The 18,372-nt window shown below is 41.3% G+C and overlaps 1 protein-coding gene across 2 annotated transcripts in view; it reads left to right on the top strand.

Moving 5' to 3' along the window:
• Positions 1-18,372, top strand: part of LOC106568526 (electrogenic sodium bicarbonate cotransporter 4) — a 58,154-nt gene that overhangs the window by 19,825 nt on the left and 19,957 nt on the right. For both annotated transcript variants that reach the window (XM_014138957.2, XM_045692257.1), the window contains exons 7-8: positions 116-241; positions 8,431-8,486. In XM_014138957.2, the coding sequence (XP_013994432.1) occupies positions 116-241; positions 8,431-8,486 (182 nt within the window). The remainder of the gene's footprint in view (positions 1-115; positions 242-8,430; positions 8,487-18,372) is intronic.

The following is an 18,372-nucleotide window of genomic DNA, read 5'->3' as shown; positions in this document are numbered from 1 at the left end:
TCTTTTAACAAATGCTTTCACCATCTCTTGTTCACTCCATCCATTTCTCTTTTCTCTCTCTCCTATTTCTCTCTCTCCCTCCCTCGCTCCTTCCTTACTCCGTCTCTCTCTCTAGGCCGTAGTCCCCAGTCTGTTCATAATGCCAGCCGTACTAACTTCAGTCGTAGTCCTAGTTCAGCCTCTGGCCTCCATCGTTCTACAGAAGACCTACGCGCCAAGTCAGGCAGCCTTGCCCGCCTGCGTGAGTGTACACGCACACACACACACTCAAGAGCACAGACACATAGACACACACACACTCAAGAGCACAGACACATAGACACACACACACTCAACGCACGGATCCATTAACACTCACGTATACATACAAACTAATACTCTTTCACCCTTTTTCTTATCTATGATCCTCATAGAGATAGGTGTTTTAATTGACATATCTAACCTCATAAACCAGTAGAGATACAGTATGTTGGATTACTGTGTGTGATTGCGTGCAAACTTTGGTCACACTGTACTTTCAAGAGCTCCCAGTACACAGTGTGTCAATTTGTGGATTGTAGGGTGAACAAGATGAGTTTGTGTGTGTGTCCTAACCAAGGTATTTTCCTGTTCTTTCCCTGCATATTAATTTGTCCCCACATCAATAATCAGCTTTGGGGGTAATGATCATTAGGTCTAATCGGCCACTCAAAGACACACATTCACACAATAACTAAAGCTATATTTAACCACATAGATGGGTTGGAGATGTCTACTATCCCACATATAAAAATACTACAGTTTAGAATTCTATAGTAAACTGTAATATAATGTAGAATACTATACTTCACACCGTAGTATCCTTCATGTAGTACTTACTATAGAATTGTGTAGTATACTGTAGAATACTATTCTCCACTCTGTAGTATCCCTCGATCGTGTAGTGCTTGCTATAGAATTTGGTAGTATACTGTAGAATACTATGCTCTACACTGTAGTATCCCTTGATCGTGTGGTGCTTACTATAGAATTTTGTAGTATACTGTAGAATACTATACTACCCCATACGGAAAAATTATATATTGACATATATATTAACAACGTGTATATACAGTGCCTTGCAAAAGTATTCGCCCTCCTTGGCGTTTTTCCTTTTTTGTTGCATTACAACCTGTAATGAATTCTTTTTTTAAATTAAATTTAATTTGGATTTCATGTAATAAACATACACAAAATAGTCCAAATTGGTGAAGTGACTTAAAGAATGCTGTACACCAGCAGGAACCCATCCAACTTGAAGGAACTGGAGCAGTTTTGCCTTGAAGAATGGGCAAAAATCCTAGTGGCTAGATGAGCCAAGCTTATAGAGACATACCCCAAGAGACTGAAGGTGGTTCTACAAAGTATTGAATTTGGGGGGGGGGTGAATAGTTATGCACGCTCAAGTTCAGTTATTTTGTCTTGTTTCTTGTTTGTTTCACAAAAACAATATTTTCCATCTTCAAAGTGGTAAGCATGTTGTGTAAATCAAATGATACAAATGATACAAACCCCCCAAAAATCTACTTTAATTCCAGGTTGTAAGGCAACGAAATAGGAAAAATGCCAAGGGGGTGAATACTTTCGCAAGCCACTGTATTTACGTATATTTTGTACAAAGATATATGGACATATATGTTTATATATGTTTTCATATATGTTTATATTTAAATATATGTTGTGAAAATATATTTTGACAGCATATTGTGGTAGCTAGTAAAATATATTCCAAAATATATTTTATAAATATATGTTGCCATGTATTTTAATGAATGGAACATTTTACTTCTTAAGCTTCACTTAACTTTGTAGAGTTTTCCCCGTGGCCATTCTAGAGTTTTCCCCGTTAGTTAACACTATTAACATTTCCTTTTACTGTGGGAATTGTGATCGTATCAACGCAATATTAGCCACGTTCAATGCAGCATACCGAAACAAACAAACTATGACTTAGTATACAAAACTAACTATGAAAGATATTTTATTGTAGGTAGAACACATCAGAGTGGGATTCTATTGCATTGACAGGCACGACACAGAACCTTACTCTAATCTACACAGACCTGTGCGCCATAACCAATCAGAGCTGCATTAGGCCTCTGTGCAAATAGACCATTGCCATATATGGATCTGTGCCATTCACTTTGAACTGGACTGTTTTTACAGCATGAGCGGTCGTCAGTAGATGGCCTTATTTTGAGATCAAATTGAGAGCTACATGTAGCAACGTGTACACATTTGTACATTTGCTCATATCCTTTGCTAGTTAATGAGTTATTAGCACAAGTATAAATCATTTCTTGTCAGCAATGAGGAAGTGATTGCTTCCTGCATTTCTATCTTTGAAAAGCAAATCAGGTAATTTGAGAGAGGCTTTAATAAGCTAAGTAGCCAATAGGCAGGAGGTAGCATAATTTGCCTGATTCTCTGTAATAATGGTGTGGGAATAATGATGCATTTTATTTTGTAAAGTGGTTTCTTGCATCAAACAACACAACAACATTTTCAGTCACCTCCTCATTGTCTGAAGGACAAGTAGATAAACAGGTTAATGTCAAGCCCTGCATGTTATTTTCTTCTCAAAAGTCTCATGGAATGTAGGCCTAGATTGAACACCACACATTGGCTGCTACTGTAGGCTGAATGATAGAACAGCTATTTCCATGTAAAATGTTATCGGATGCATTTTCTCCATAGTTTTTTTTAATGGTAGGTCACTCTGGGAGGCCTACATTATGATCAAATAGCCACAGTAGCCTACTTGACCATTGTTAAAACTAACTTAAAGCAGGTACAGCTGCAGTGTTTACAGTAAACGCGCTCAGCAGACCTGAAATTTGCTCAGTGACTGAACATTTTTGAACGAACATTGCTCACAAGTTGACAGTTACCCTGTGGATAATGCAGAGACATTCCACATAAGATGAAGAATTAGGGGTTAATGTTCATGAACATCAAACTGATACTTCCAATGCAGATTCCTTCCCCTCCAGTGTCCCCTGCAGACTCACAAGTTGACAGTTACCCTGTGGATAATGCAGAGACAGAGAGTCAGTAAAACAATTCCACACAAGATGAATAATAAATCAGGGGTTAATGTTCATGAACACATTTGAATTTCATTAGGAAATAGGTAGCTAAATGATACAAAAGACGACTTACATTGGCTGGGTCTGTCAATAGGCAGCTGAGGCTCCAGACCAGATGGATCTACTGCAGGAGGGAAATACAAGATAATATACTGCTCAAACAACACTTAAACAACACATCCTAGATCTGAATGAAAGAAATAATCTTATTAAATACTTTTTTCTTTACATAGTTGAATGTGCTGACAACAAAATCACACAAAAATAATCAATGGAAATCCAATTTATCAACCCATGGAGGTCTGGATTTGGAGTCACACTCAAAATTAAAGTGGAAAACCACACTACAGGCTGATCCAACTTTGATGTAATGTCCTTAAAACAAGTCAAAATGAGGCTCAGTAGTGTGTGTGGCCTCCACGTGCCTGTATGACCTCCCTACAACGCCTGGGCATGCTCCTGATGAGGTGGCGGATGGTCTCCTGAGGGATCTCCTCCCAGACCTGGACTAAAGCATCCGCCAACTCCTGGACAGTCTGTGGTGCAACGTGGCGTTGGTGGATGGAGCGAGACATGATGTCCCAGATGTGCTCAATTGGATTCAGGTCTGGGCCAGTCCATAGCATCAATGCCTTCCTCTTGCAGGAAATGCTGACACACTCCAGCCACATGAGGTCTAGCATTGTCTTGCATTAGGAGGAACCCAGGGCCACCCTCACCAGCATATGGTCTCACAAGGGGTCTGAGGATCTCATCTCGGTACCTAATGGCAGTCAGGCTACCTCTGGTGAGCACATGGAGGGCTGTGCGGCCCCCCAAAGAAATGCCACCCCACACCATGACTGACCCAACGCCAAACCGGTCATGTTGGAGGATGTTGCAGGCAGCAGAACGTTCTCCACGGCGTCTCCAGACTCTGTCACGTCTGTCACGTGCTCAGTGTGAACCTGCTTCATCTGTGAAGAGCACAGGGCGCCAGTGGCGAATTTGCCAATCTTGGTGTTCTCTGGCAAATGCCAAACGTCCTGCACGGTGTTGGGCTGTAAGCACAACCCCCACCTGTGGACGTCGGGCCCTCATACCACCCTCATGGAGTCTGTTTCTGACCGTTTGAGCAGACACATGCACATTTGTGGCCTGCTGGAGGTCATTTTGCAGGGCTCTGGCAGTGCTTCTCCTGCTCCTCCTTGCACAAAGGCGGAGGTAGCGGTCCTGCTGCTGGGTTGTTGCCCTCCTACGGCCTCCTCCACGTCTCCTGATGTACTGGCCTGTCTCCTGGTAGCGCCTCCATGCTCTGGACACTACGCTGACAGACACAGCAAACCTTCTTGCCACAGCTCGCATTGATGTGCCATCCTGGATGAGCTGCACTACCTGAGCCACTTGTGTGGGTTGTAGACTCCATCTCATTCTACCACTAGAGTGAATGCACCGCCAGCATTCAAAAGTGACCAAAACATCAGCCAGGAAGCATAGGAACTGAGAAGTGGTCTGTGGTCCCCACCTGCAGAACCACTCCTTTATTGGGGGTGTCTTGCTAATTGCCTATAATTTCCACCTGTTGTCTTCCATTTGCACAACAGCATGTGAAATGTATTGTCAATCAGTGTTGCTTCCTAAGTGGACAGTTTGATTTCACAGAAGTGTGATTGACTTGGAGTTACATTGTGTTGTTTAAGTGTTCCCTTAATTTTTTTGAGCAGTGTATTTTGCTAGAAATAATCTATCTAGACACCCAACCCTCACTAAAGCTAAACACATTGCTTGGCAAACCAAGAACATTTAACAATAGCTTTGGCAATTAAATTATATCTTATACATACAGTTGAAGTCAGAAGTTTACATTCACCTTAGCCAAGTACATTTAAACTCAGTTTTTCCTGACATTTAATCCTAGAAAAAAGTACCTGTTTTAGGTCGGTTAGGATCACCACTTTATTTTAAGAACGTGAAATGTCAGAATAATAGTAGAGAGAATGATTTATTTCAGCTTTTATTTCTTTCATCACATTCCCAGTGGTTCAGAAGTTTACATACACTCAATTAGTATTTGGTAGCATTGCCTTTAAATTGTTTAACTTGGGTCAAACGTTTCGGGAGGCCTTCCACAAGCTTCCCACAATAAGTTGGGTGAATTTTGGCCCATTCCTCCTGACAGAGCTGGTGTAACTGAGTCAGGTTTGTAGGCCTCCTTGCTCGCACACGCTTTTTCATTTCTGCCCACAAATTTTCTATAGGATTGAGGTCAGGGCTTTGTGATGTTGCTTCGATATATCCACATAATTTTCCTGCCTTATGGTGCCATCTATTTTGTGAAGTGCACCTGTCCCTCCTGCAGTAAAGCACCCCCACAACATGATGCTGCCACCCCTGTACTTCACGGTTAGGATGGTGTTCTTCGGCTTGCAAGCCTCCCCCTTTTTCCTCCAAACATAACGATGGTCATTATGGCCAAACAGTTCCCTTTGTTTCATCAGACCAGAGGACATTTCTCCAAAAAGTATGATCTTTGTCTCATGTGCAGTTGCAAACTGTAGTCTGGCTTTTTTATGGCAGTTTTGGAGAAGTGGCTTCTTCCTGGCTGAGCGGCCTTTCAGGTTATGTTGATATAGGAATTGTTTTACTGTGGATATAGATACTTTTGTACCTGTTTCCTCCAGCATCTTCACAAGGTTCTTTGCTGTTGTTCTGGGATTGAGTTGCACTTTTCACACCAAACACGTCTCCTTCCTTAGCCTCTCAGAAGCTTCTAAAGCCATGACATCATTTTCTGAAATTTTCCAAGCTGTTTAAAGGCACAGTCAACTTAGTGAATGTAAACGTCTGACCCACTGGAATGGTGATACAGTGAATTTTAATTGAAATAATGTGTCTGTAAACAATTGTCGGAAAAATGTATTGTGTCATGCACAAAGTAGATGTCCTAACTGACTTGCCAAAACTATAGTTTGTCAACAAGCAATTTGTGGAGTGGTTGAAAAAAGAGTTTTAATGACTCAAACCTAGGTGTATGTAAACTTCCGACTTCAACTGTACATAACATTAACTCTGCTGAATTCTACTCAACTTTCATTTTCAAAACAATTCTTACCTTGGTCAGTCACATTGTACGTTGGTGGCAAGCTAAAGAAGGAGCTACCTATCTAGCTAGCCAGGTAGCTAGCTGTGTTAGCCAGTTCGATGAAAACTCTTGCTTTGCAGTTGAATAAATGATCTTCTTCCTCTGTCACCTACCATGTTAAAAACATATTTTAATGAAATGTTATGAATATATAATCAAATAAAACACCATTATCCACGATATTGCTTTTTGGCGGTGACGGCTGCTCTTCTTCTAAGAAAATTCAAAATTGTAATGATTGCTCAGTCAGCTGGAGGCAGGGCTGAGGGTTGGGCTTGGGAACATTTCAAATTGTGATTGACAGCTCTGGAAACATATATTTTCATATATTTAAAAATATATTTACAGATACGTTTTAGAAATAAACACCATATGTTTCATAAGTGGCAGATAGCAGCTATTAAAGCATAGACTAAGGTAGCAGAGGCCAATAGAGACTCAACAATAACGTCGGGGTAGAGACGTTTGTGAGGTGTGAGTGTCTATTTGATTTATTTATATATTTGATTTTTTAAATAATTAAAATATATTTAAATATATTCATATTTTATTGAAATATATTCATCTATGTTATTTCTTCGTATGGGACACACTGTAGTATTGTCACGGTTGTCTTCGTCCTCTGATGATATAACGAAATCATCGTCGGAAAATGTGGACCAATACGCAGCAGGTACGTGTATGCTCATCTTGAGAATTTATTAACTTCAAAAAATGAACGTACAAAATCACAAAACAAAAAGAACGAACGAACAACTACAAACAGTCTGGCTAGCATAGGCTCAACACAGAACAATCACCCACAAATCACAATCACAAACACACCCTAATATATGGGACTCTCAATCAAAGGCAGATAGACAACACCTGCCTTCAACTGAGAGTCCCAACCCCAATTAACCAAACATAGACATACACTCACTAGACTCCACATAGAACTACCTAGACATAAACCAAAACCCGGAAATACTAAACCAAACACCCTTTTAACAAACACACCACCCCGAACCACATAAAACAAATCTGCCACGCCCTGACCAAACTACAAAACAATTAACTTTATATACTGGCCAGGACGTGACAAGTATCCCTCGATCGTGTAGTACTTACTATATCATTATGTACAGTAGTACACTGTAGTAAACTGTAGAATACTATACTACACACTGTATTGATTTGCTAACAGGTCATTTGCATACCCTCCGTCCATTCCCCTCCCCCATGGCCCAATTTGTGCTATCCACGAGACCATATGCCAATTATAGACCATATATTGTGTTCTCTACAGGTTATAGAAAAGAGGTTCAGACCCCAGTCCTACCTACTTACAGGTTATGGAAAATGTGCTTTTTTAAATATTTGTCCAGTAGGTTTCCTTGAGGAGAAAGCCCCCACTTCTATGTCAAAGATAATAAAACAAAAAACAATATCGTAAATACTACACTAATTTCCACAAAATCACTACAGTAAATACTACAGCAGGGTCCTGCTGTAGTCCGCGTACGGCCAGCGCAGGGGGGTCCAATCCTAGTCTAGCTAACACCTAACTCTCAAAGTCCTCCTGACTTCAGAGTATGGAATGGCTCGTTGATGTTGTCGTCACAATGCGTCAATAATGAAGGGGGCTGTGCTTTTACTGGTGCTTTCCTCTGTGTCTTTTTCACTCAGCCCCCTGAGCACCACCCCTTTCCATTACAACGATTACATTTTCAAATCCAAACAAGAGAGGCCTCAACCCCGAGGGTAAAAAAAAACATTTTAGAAACTAATCAAACCCGTTGTACAATTTCTGCGAGAATATTGCATACGTTCTCCTTTTCAGACCAGTGTAGTCAGAGCTGTCCCTGCGTCGTGAGTCACGTGAGTCGCGTCAGCCAGGCTAGTCTGTATGCAATATACTGTCCATATGCTGTAGAGTTTTTTGTGCAAAAACACTACAGTGAATAATTACTACAGTAAAGAAGGCAAAAACACTACAGTTTATACTATAGTATATAAATATAATAATACCACAGTATTTATATCATGTTATAATTGTTCATGTGGGTAGTGCCTCTTCTACTCAATGTAAAAATTAAACACACACTAAACAAACTCTAAACTGTACACACGCAGAGAAGATTGCTAACTTGAGGTGAATTTGTGTGGAGTACTAATTGGTGTGTGTGTTTTTTTGATACACGTGTTTTTGATATGTTTCAGATCATGCGCAAAGCCGAAGTATGAACGATATTTCAGACACGCCAAGCACAGACCAGGTAACAACCAACATCACTATTCTGTGTGCAGCCTGGTGTGTGTGTGTGCGCGCGTGCACTACCATGTCTGTGTGTGTGTATGTCTGTGTGTGAATGATGATGATGATGGGAATGTCATTACATTGCACAACCCTAAGCTCCTGTTGTTTGTCTTGGCTTAATTGATTGGGTCCATCCACCCGTTAGAAATAATAGAGTGAGTGTGAGAGAAAGAGAAGAGAGAGAGGCACTGAGCAGGATAAAGATTATTATTGTTCTCATGTGAGTCACTTGCCTTTCCTTTCGAGGTGTGCCAAATGGCAGATTTAGGTATTATTGTTTAGCTGTGGATGGAGATGGTGTGTGTGGATCTACTTTAATTGGTTACCCACTGATCACTTTCAACTGCCCACCTGTAACGCCCTAGCCATAGAGAGGGGTTTTTGTTCTTTATTTTTGGTTAGGCCAGGGTGTTACATTGGGTGGGCGTTCTATGTTCCTTTTTCTATGGTTTTGTATTTCTTTGTTTTGGTCCGTGTGTGGCTCCCAATCAGGCACAGCTGAAGTTCGTTGTTGCTGATTGGGAGTCACACATGAGTAGCCTATTTTTCCTTTGGGTTTTGTGGGTGATTGTTTTCTGTCTCGTTCATTTTTGACCAGACAGGACTGTTTGCTATCGTTGCTGTTTTATGTTTTGTTTATAGTGGTTCATTTTATTAAATATTCATAATGAATCCACAACCTCCGCTGCATCTTGGTTTTCTTGCGACGACAGCCCTTACACCGCCACACAAACAAAAACACACACACACACTCATATCCATATTCTCATATCAAACTGTTGTACATGTAGGAGCCTTGACAGCCTGGTTTTAACCTGCACCCTAATAGGGGGGAAGAGAGAGAGAGAGAGAGAGATATTCCTAGAAGGGGGAGGTATTTCTAGATATACACGTTTAAACTGTATGGAGGTTTTGTTTATGTCTGTTTCAGGCAGTAAGTTAACAGGCTCAACTCTTAGAAAAAAAAGGTTTCCAAAAGGGTTCTTCGGCTATCCCCATGGAACAATCATTTTGGGTTCCTGGTCAAATCCTCTGTGGAAAGGGTTCTACCTGAAACCCAAAAGGGCTCTTAACAGGTTCTCCCATGGGGACAGCCGAAGAACCCTTTAGGTTCTAGATCCTTCTTTTCTAGAGTGTAGATCACAGAGATATATATATAGTGAGGAGAACAAGTATTTGATACACAGCCGATTTTGCAGGTTTTCCTACTTACAAAGCATGTAGAGGTCTGTCATTTGTATCATAGGTACACTTCAACTGTGAGAGACGGAATCTAAAACATAAATCCAGAAAATCACATTGTATGATTTTTAAGTAATTCATTTGCATTTTATTGCATGACATAAGTATTTGATCACCTTACCAACCAGTAAGAATTCCAGCTCTCACAGACCTGTTAGTTTTTCTTTAAGAAGCCCTCCTGTTCTCCACTCATTACCTGTATTAACTGCACCTGTTTGAACTCGTTACCTGTATAAAAGACACCTGTCCACACACTCAATCAAACAGACTCCAACCTCTCCACAATGGATCAAAACCAGAGAACTGTGTAAGGACATCAGGGATAAAATTGTAGACCTGCACAAGGCTGGGATGGGCTACAGGACAATAGGCAAGCAGCTTGGTGAGAAGGCAACAACTGTTGGCGCAATTATTAGAAAATGGAAGAAGTTCAAGATGACAGTCAATCCCCCTCGGTCTGGGGCTCCGTGCAAGATCTCACCTCGTGGTGCATCAATGATCATGAGGAAGGTGAGGGATCAGCCCAGAACTACACGGCAGGACCTGGTCAATGACCTGAAGAGAGCTGGGACCACAGTCTCAAAGAAAACCATTAGTAACACACTACGCCGTCATGGGTTAAAATCCTGCAGCGCACGCAAGGTCCCCCTGCTCAAGCCAGCGCATGTCCAGGCCGTCTGAAGTTTGCCAATGACCATCTGGATGATCCAGAGGAGGAATGGGAGAAGGTCATGTAGTCTGATGAGACAAAAATAGAGCTTTTTGGTCTAAACTCCACTCGCCGTGTTTGGAGGAAGAAGGATGAGTACAACCCCAAGAACACCATCCCAACCGTGAAGCATGGAGGTGGAAACATCATTCTTTGGGGATGCTTTTCTGCAAAGGGGACAGGATGACTGCACCGTATTGGAGGGGAGGATGGATGGGGCCATGTATTGCGAGATCTTGGCCAACAACCTCCTACCCTCAGTAAGAGCATTGAAGATGGGTCGTGGCTGGGTCTTCCAGCATGACAATGACCCGAAACACACAGCCAGGGCAACTAAGGAGTGGCTCCGTAAGAAGCATCTCAAGGTCCTGGAGTGGCCTAGCCAGTCTCCAGACCTGAACCCAATAGAAAATCTTTGGAGGGAGCTGAAAGTCCATATTGCTCAGCGACAACCCCGAAACCTGAAGGATCTGGAGAAGGTCTATATGGAGGAGTGGGCCAAAATCCCTGCTGCAGTGTGTGCAAACCTTGTGAAGAACTACAGGAAACGTATGATCTCTGTAATTGCAAACAAAGGTTTCTGTACCAAATATTAAGTTCTGCTTTTCTGATGTATTAAATACTTATGTCATGCAATAAAATGCAAATTAATAACTTAAAAATCATACAATGTGATTTTCTGGATTTATGTTTTAGATTCCGTCTCTCACAGTTGAAGTGTACCTATGATAAAAATTACAGACCTCTACATGCTTTGTAAGCAGGAAAACCTGCAAAATCGGCAGTGTATGAAATACTTCTTCTCCCTACTATATATATATATAGAAAGAGGAGTAGAGGGGGAGGTAGAGAGAGAGAGGGGTAGAGGTAGAGCGAGAGGGGGTGACAGGCAGAAAATGAGTTGACTCTGAAAGCAGCATTAAAAGATTAGGTGATTTTGACCTAAGCACCAACCACTCCACTCCCACGTGCTACTGGGGGGTAGGAGTGAGGCATGTTTACTGCACTAAGATTTGAGCTTCCCTGTTGAAAGAAAAAACAGCACAGGCCAGCATTAGCTGGTGACCAGCCTTCATTGTGTTTTTGCTGGTGACCAGCCTTTGTTGTGTTTTTGCTTGTGACTAACTAGCCTGTGTTGTGTTTTGGAAACATATGCTGGTCACCCGCAAAACCAGAATCAAGTCACATTATGCTGGAGTGCAAAGTGATGTCTAATTCCTATTGGAATCCAGCCTGACTGGGAAGGGTTAGAAAGATGAATACATGAGACTACCTAAACCTACCTAAACTGGAACAACCATTTCAGTAAAAGGTGCAATAAATCCAACTAACAGATCATATTAGCTTAGAAAAATGTTTGGAAATTAATAAAAAAATATAAACTGAAATACTACATTTACATAAGTATTCAGACCCTTTACTCAATAGTTTGTTGAAGCACCTTTGGCAGCGATTACAGCCTCGAGTCTTCTTGGGTATGAAGATACTCCCTGTTCAGCCATGACTGCGTGGCCATGCACGCCTCCAACTCAATCATCAAGTTTGCAGTGGACACAATAGTAATAGGCTTGATTACCAACAATGACGACACAGCCTACAGGGAGGAGGTGAGGGCACTCGGAGTGTGGTGTCAGGAAAACAACCTCTCACTCAACGTCTACAAAACAAAGGAGATGATCGTGGACTTCAGGAAACAGCAGAGGGAGCAACCCCCATCCACATCGACGGGACAGCAGTGGAGAAGGTGGAAACTGAAATGGTCCACCCACACAGACAGTGTGGTGAAGGCGGCGCAACAGCGCCTCTTCAACCTCAGGAGTCTGACGAAATTTGGCTTGTCACCTTAAACCCTCACAAACTTTTACAGATGCATAATTGAGAGCGTCCTGTTGGGCTGTATCACTGCAAGGCTCTCCAGAGGGTAGTGCGGTCTGCACAACGCATCACCGGGGGCAAACTACCTGCCATCCAGGACACCTACAACACCTGATGTCACAGGAAGGCCAAAACGATCATCAAGGACAACAACCACCCAAGCCACTGCTTGTTCACCCCGATACCATCCAGAAGGCGAGGTCAGTACAGGAGACTGAAAACAGCTTGTATCTCAAGGCCATAAGACTGTTAAACTGCCATCACTAACACAGAGAGGCTGCTGCCTACATACAGACTCAAATCATTGGCCACTTTAATAAATGGATCACTAGTCACTTTAATAATGTTTACATATCTTGCATTACTCATCTCATATGTATATACTGTATTTTATACCATCTATTGCATCTTGCCTATGCCACTCTGTCAATCCTCATCCATATATTTATATGTATATATTCTTATTCCATTCCTTTACTTAGATGTGTGTGTATTAGGTAGTTCTTGTGGGGCCTCCCGAGTGGTGCAGTGGTCTAAGGCACTGCTGTGCTAGCTGTGCCACTAGAGATCCTGGTTCGAGTCCAGGCTCTGTCACAGCCGGCTGCACCTGGGAGACCCATGGGGCGGTGCACAATTGTCCCAGTGTCATCCGGGTTAGGGGAGGGTTTGGCTGGCCGGGATGTCCTTGTCCCATCATGCTCTAGCGACTTCTGTGGCGGGCCGGGCGCATACTAATAGGTAGTTGTGGAATTCTTAGATTACATGTTAGATATTGCTGCACTGTTGGAACTAGAAGCAAAAGCATTTCGCTACACTTGCAATAACATCTGCTAACCATGTGTATGTGACCAACAAAATTTGATTTGATGACGCTACAAGCTTGGCACACCTGTATTTGGGGAGTTTCACCCATTCATCTCTGCAGATCCTCTCAAGCTCTGTCAGGTTAGATGGGGAGCGTCGCTGCACAGCTATTTTCAGGCCTCTCCAGAGATCGGGTTCAAATCCGGGTGCTGGCTGGGCCACTTAAGGACATTAAGAGACTTGTCCCGAAGCCATTCCTGCATTGTCTTGTCCTGTAGGAAGGTGAACTTATGCCCCAGTCTGAGGTCCTGAGCAGTCTGTAGCAGATTTTCATCAAGGATTTCTCTGTACTTTGCTCCATTCATCTTTCCCTCGATCCTGACTAGTCTCCCAGTCCCTGCTGCTGAAAAAAATCCCCACAGCATGATGTTGCCACCGCCATGCTTCACCGTAGGGATGTATTGGCCATGTGATGAGTGGTGCCTGGGTTCCTCCAGACGTGACGCTTGGCATTCAGGCCAAAGAGTTCAATCTTGGTTTCATCAGACCAGAGAATCTTGTTTCTTATGGTTTGAGAGTCCTTTAGGTGCATTTTCGCAAACTCGAAGGTGGCTGTCATGTGCATTTTACTGAGGAGTGGCTCCCATCTGGCCACTCTAACATAAAGGCCTGATTGGTGGAGTGCTGCAGAGATGGTTGTCCTTCTGGAAGGTTCTCCCATCTCCACAGAGGAACTCTGGAGCTCTGTCAGAGTGACCATCGGGTTCTTGGTCACCTGCCTGACCAAGGCCCTTCTCCCCCTGATTGCTCAGTTTGGCCGGGCGGCCAGCTCTAGGAAGAGTTGGTGGTTGCAAACTTATTCCATTTAAGAATGATGGAGGCTACTGTGTTCTTGGGGACCTTCAATGCTGCATAATTTGTTTTGGTACCCTTCCCCAGATCTGTGCCATGACACAGTCCTGTCTCGAAGCTCTATGGATAATTCCTTCGTCCTCATGGCTTGGTTTTTGCTCTGACATGCACCGTCAACTGCGGGACCTTATATAGACAGGTGTGTGCCTTTCCAAATCATGTCCAATCAATTGAATTTACCACAAGTGGACTCAAGTCAAGTTTTAGAAACATCTCAATGATGATCAATGGAAACAGGCTGCACCTGAGCTCAATTTCGAGTCTCATAGCAAAGGGTCTGAATACTTATTTAAATAAGGTATCTGTTTTTTGTTTTTTTAAACTGTTTTTGCTTTGTCATTATGGGGTATTGTTTGTTGGTTGATGAGGATTTTTTTATTTATTTAATCAAATTTAGAATAAGGCTGTAACGTAACAAAATGTGGATAAAGTGAAGGGGTCTGAATACTTTGTGCAAATGTCTAGTAATTATGTCTAGATACATTTTTTTAAGCGCTGGATAGCCTACAGACACTATAAACAGGGTCCCTGTGGGACCACAATAGATTTTCAGCATGTTCAGCATTTCTTTATATCGCCTCAAATAGGCTATACAGCACTTACTCAGCCAGACAGGAGTACCTGTAGGTGAGGATGGGGGAGAGTGACTGATCAATTGTTTCATCCAGGAGAGAGGTTTCATTCGAGCAGGGGTTCAACATCATTCCTGAAGTAAAATGATTCAATATGTGCAGGGTATCGTCAATGAATGTGTGGTAGCATTAGCCAGCCCTAAGACAGATAACATGATCATAACAACATGTTTCCAATAAAATACATATCAAACTGGTTATGCTATTGAAAAATAGCATAACCATATATCGCTTATGAAACTTGACATATAATGGAAAGTAGTCGATAGAAAAACAAGATCCAACTTTCACTCAAAATGCGATTACTCCCTGTAGCTTAGAACGTGACAATTTTCCCTTGACTTCTGCCTGAATACTTCCTCGCGCACGCACGCATTACAGGAATTAATGTAATCACTAGTTGAGTCTCTTGGTCATCTCTGATTCAAGTTGCTCCGGCGATAGTTATACATTTTCCGTGACAGAAACAAATGTCATAAACAGAGCAGACAGGATCTCATATTCTACATGTCAGATGCATAGTGTTCAATAATATATTTCAATCTTAACATTTTGTTCGCATTATAATGTGCCTTATGTTTCCACTCTGTCCCTTTCTTTAGGCTAAGCTACTAGCTACACTAGCTGAACTCAATATGTAACTAATATTATAGCAATAACTACACATTATAACAATAACACCAATAATCAATATAAATATCCAATGTTGCTACTTACAAGTAATGTTCAGCATCAAAAAGGCCATCCCTTGCTTGCTTGAATGCTTCTTCCTCCAAAACAAGTCCACGTGCTGAAAAGCAACTACCCATGTTGAGTTCCGAGCATTTCGGTGAGGGATGGGCAGTGCTGGCAATGTATATGTGACTAAAGTACCATCAGGATAGAGTGAAAGTGATGCTGTTCAATGACAAAGACCTTTCCAATTGTGTACTAGATCAACACAAAAGTGTTTGCCCACCAGTAGATCAAGTGTGCCTTGCATACAAGCCATGCACAACCCTGTTTTGTCTGGTGGACCCAACCTCTGGACCCCAACCCCCACCAAAAACACAAAATAAAACAATTTATTTTTTATTTGGGGGGATTTTTTTTGTCCCATCTAGCAGATTGAAAAAATGACTGTTTTAGAGCTAATTTCATGGTATCCTACACATTTTGCAATGAGATTGAGATATCTTTGCAGTTTTAAAGCTAATTTCCTGTAATAAATGGCTTATGACGTGTTTGTTAACGGGCCCAGGATTGAGACCAGAAAAACATATATTATGTTGCCTGTAAAACAGCAAGTTGGCTGGTTTCAGAAAAAGTACTTTCAATGAGTTTAAAAAACATATTTTTTCCATAAGTGTCAAAGGTCAATTATCTGGTTCAGTACAATTGTTTTGTAGAAAAATATAAATTCACAGTTCTCATTATCAATAGAAAATATATACATAAAAAAATATACATTCACATGCTTTCATGTCCTATGTTCAGTCTCTTTAACAGTACATATACGTAACTATTGCTATTCGAATAGTTAGCTAGTATCTGTTCCAAAAAAAAAGGCTATTCACTTATAGCCATGTATGATATCTAGCAGGTAAAACCATCAAATTGTATGTGCATTTGTCCAACACATCTCAACAGATTTCCCATTATAGTAGTGTAAACATGTTATCCAATGCTACAAAATCGACCACAATGACCCCCACTAGCCGTGCTACAACTAACAGTAAAATACATAAACATCTAAGCATATAGCTAGGGCTAAACTAGTAATTAGCATAAGGCTAGGCTAGCTAGTGAACTTTCTAACCATTAATTAGGTAAAAATATAAATTACTAAAACATCAACCACAAGTATTCAATAGTGCAACATATAAGTATATAAATCTGAGCCTTCGTTTAATATAACAAAGTCATCTTTATCTTTGAAAAGTCAGCCACGCCATTTTGTTAGGTTCACCTCCATGTTAAATCCTTTCCACCTAGCGTGACTTCATTACTTACAATGGGGAGACTTAGCATTTTCTAGGTTCGATAAAAACAACTCAAAAATAAACCTTAAACATCACACAGCCCATAAAAGTGTTAGCAAAACATGTTATCTTACTATTTCAAGGTATATTTTGTATAGTTATGTATTACAAACCTATTATGAGAGAAGAGAAAGTTGGTTGGTTTCAGGAAAAGTTATCTCAATAGAATGAGGAAGTGAGGTAACGATCACCAGTGTAAAGGCCACCAACAAAAAGATCTGTTGGATTCACCTAGTGGTATCAATACCTTTCGGTGCATATTAATGCATCAACCTGGAGGACTCCAATAATGGAATCAAAGTAATAAAAGTTATGGCTCACAAATAATACAAACATAAATAAAAATAAAGACACGCCTTGTGGGGGCTGCAGGGATGTGTGCTATGTCAGTGACCGAGAGGTTGTGAGTTCAAATCCCAAGTGAGGTAGACTCCCAATTAATCCGAATATTGCTGGTCTGCGGTGGTGTGATGTAGTTCAGTAAAAATACTTTAAAGTACTACTTAAGTCGTTTTGGGGGGTATCTGTGCTTTACTTTACTATTTATATTTTTTAAAATTTTTACTTTTACTTCACTACATTCCTATAGAAAATAATTTACTTTTTACTCCATACATTTCCCCTGACACCCAAAAGTACTTTGAATGCTTAGCAGGACAGGACGATGGTCCAATTCACAAACATATCAAGAGAACATCCCTGGTCAACCCTACTGCCTCTGATCTGGCAGACTCACTAAACACAAATGTTTTGCTTGTAAATTGAGTGTTGGAGTGTGCCCTCGCTATTCCTAAATAAAAAAACTTGGAAACCGTACCGTCTGGTTTGTTAATATAAGGAATGTGAAAGGATTTATACTTTTACTTATGATACTTACAGTAAGTATATTTTAGCATTGACATTTACTTTCGATACTTAAGACTATTTAAAAGCAAATACTTTTAGACTTTTACTGAAGTATTATTTTACTGGGGGAATTTCACTTTTACTGGAGTTATTTTCTATTAAGGTGTCTTTATTTTTATTTTTTATTTCTCAAAGGTCAACTTTTACTCAACTGACAGTTGGGTACTTTTTCCACCACTCCTGGTCTGCAAAACCACGGCCATTATTCTGAATGTAGATTGTGGGAATCCACTCTGGCTGGATTCCAATAGGAATTAAACATCACTTTGTAAGCAAGTCTCCAGTGTCCAAAACACAACGAAGGTTGGTCACCAGCGATAACACAATGAAGGCTCATCTGCCAACATAACCAGCTAAACCATGCTGGTCGGCCAGCAGAACCAGTTAGGCCATACTTGTCAGACCAGCTCGACCAGCTTGACCAGCATCCGACCAGCTCTGACCAGCATAGACCATGCTGTTTTTTTCAGCAGGGTTGTGTGATTTTGTATGAGTGAAGTATGCAGAAATATTGAGTCGCCAATGGAGATTGTGTGTGTGGGTGTGTGTGTGTTGCAATAATGAGCTACAGTACCATTGGAGTGTGTGTACTTGCATCGTGTCCTAGGCATCACATGCGGTGAGTGATCAGCTATCGATTAGATATCGACACTGATATAATGATGACATAACTTCAGCTGCAATGCTGTGTGAAAGGACAGTAAAGAAATGCCTTTACATTGTAAATGCTGCTTTACTTTAGCC

This window comes from Salmo salar, chromosome ssa01 (genome assembly GCF_905237065.1).
Source record: "Salmo salar chromosome ssa01, Ssal_v3.1, whole genome shotgun sequence".
In the NCBI taxonomy this organism is placed as follows: Eukaryota; Metazoa; Chordata; class Actinopteri; order Salmoniformes; family Salmonidae; genus Salmo; species Salmo salar.
The sequence above is the reverse complement of the archived record's forward strand: the minus strand, read 5'-3'. Positions and strand labels throughout refer to the sequence as shown.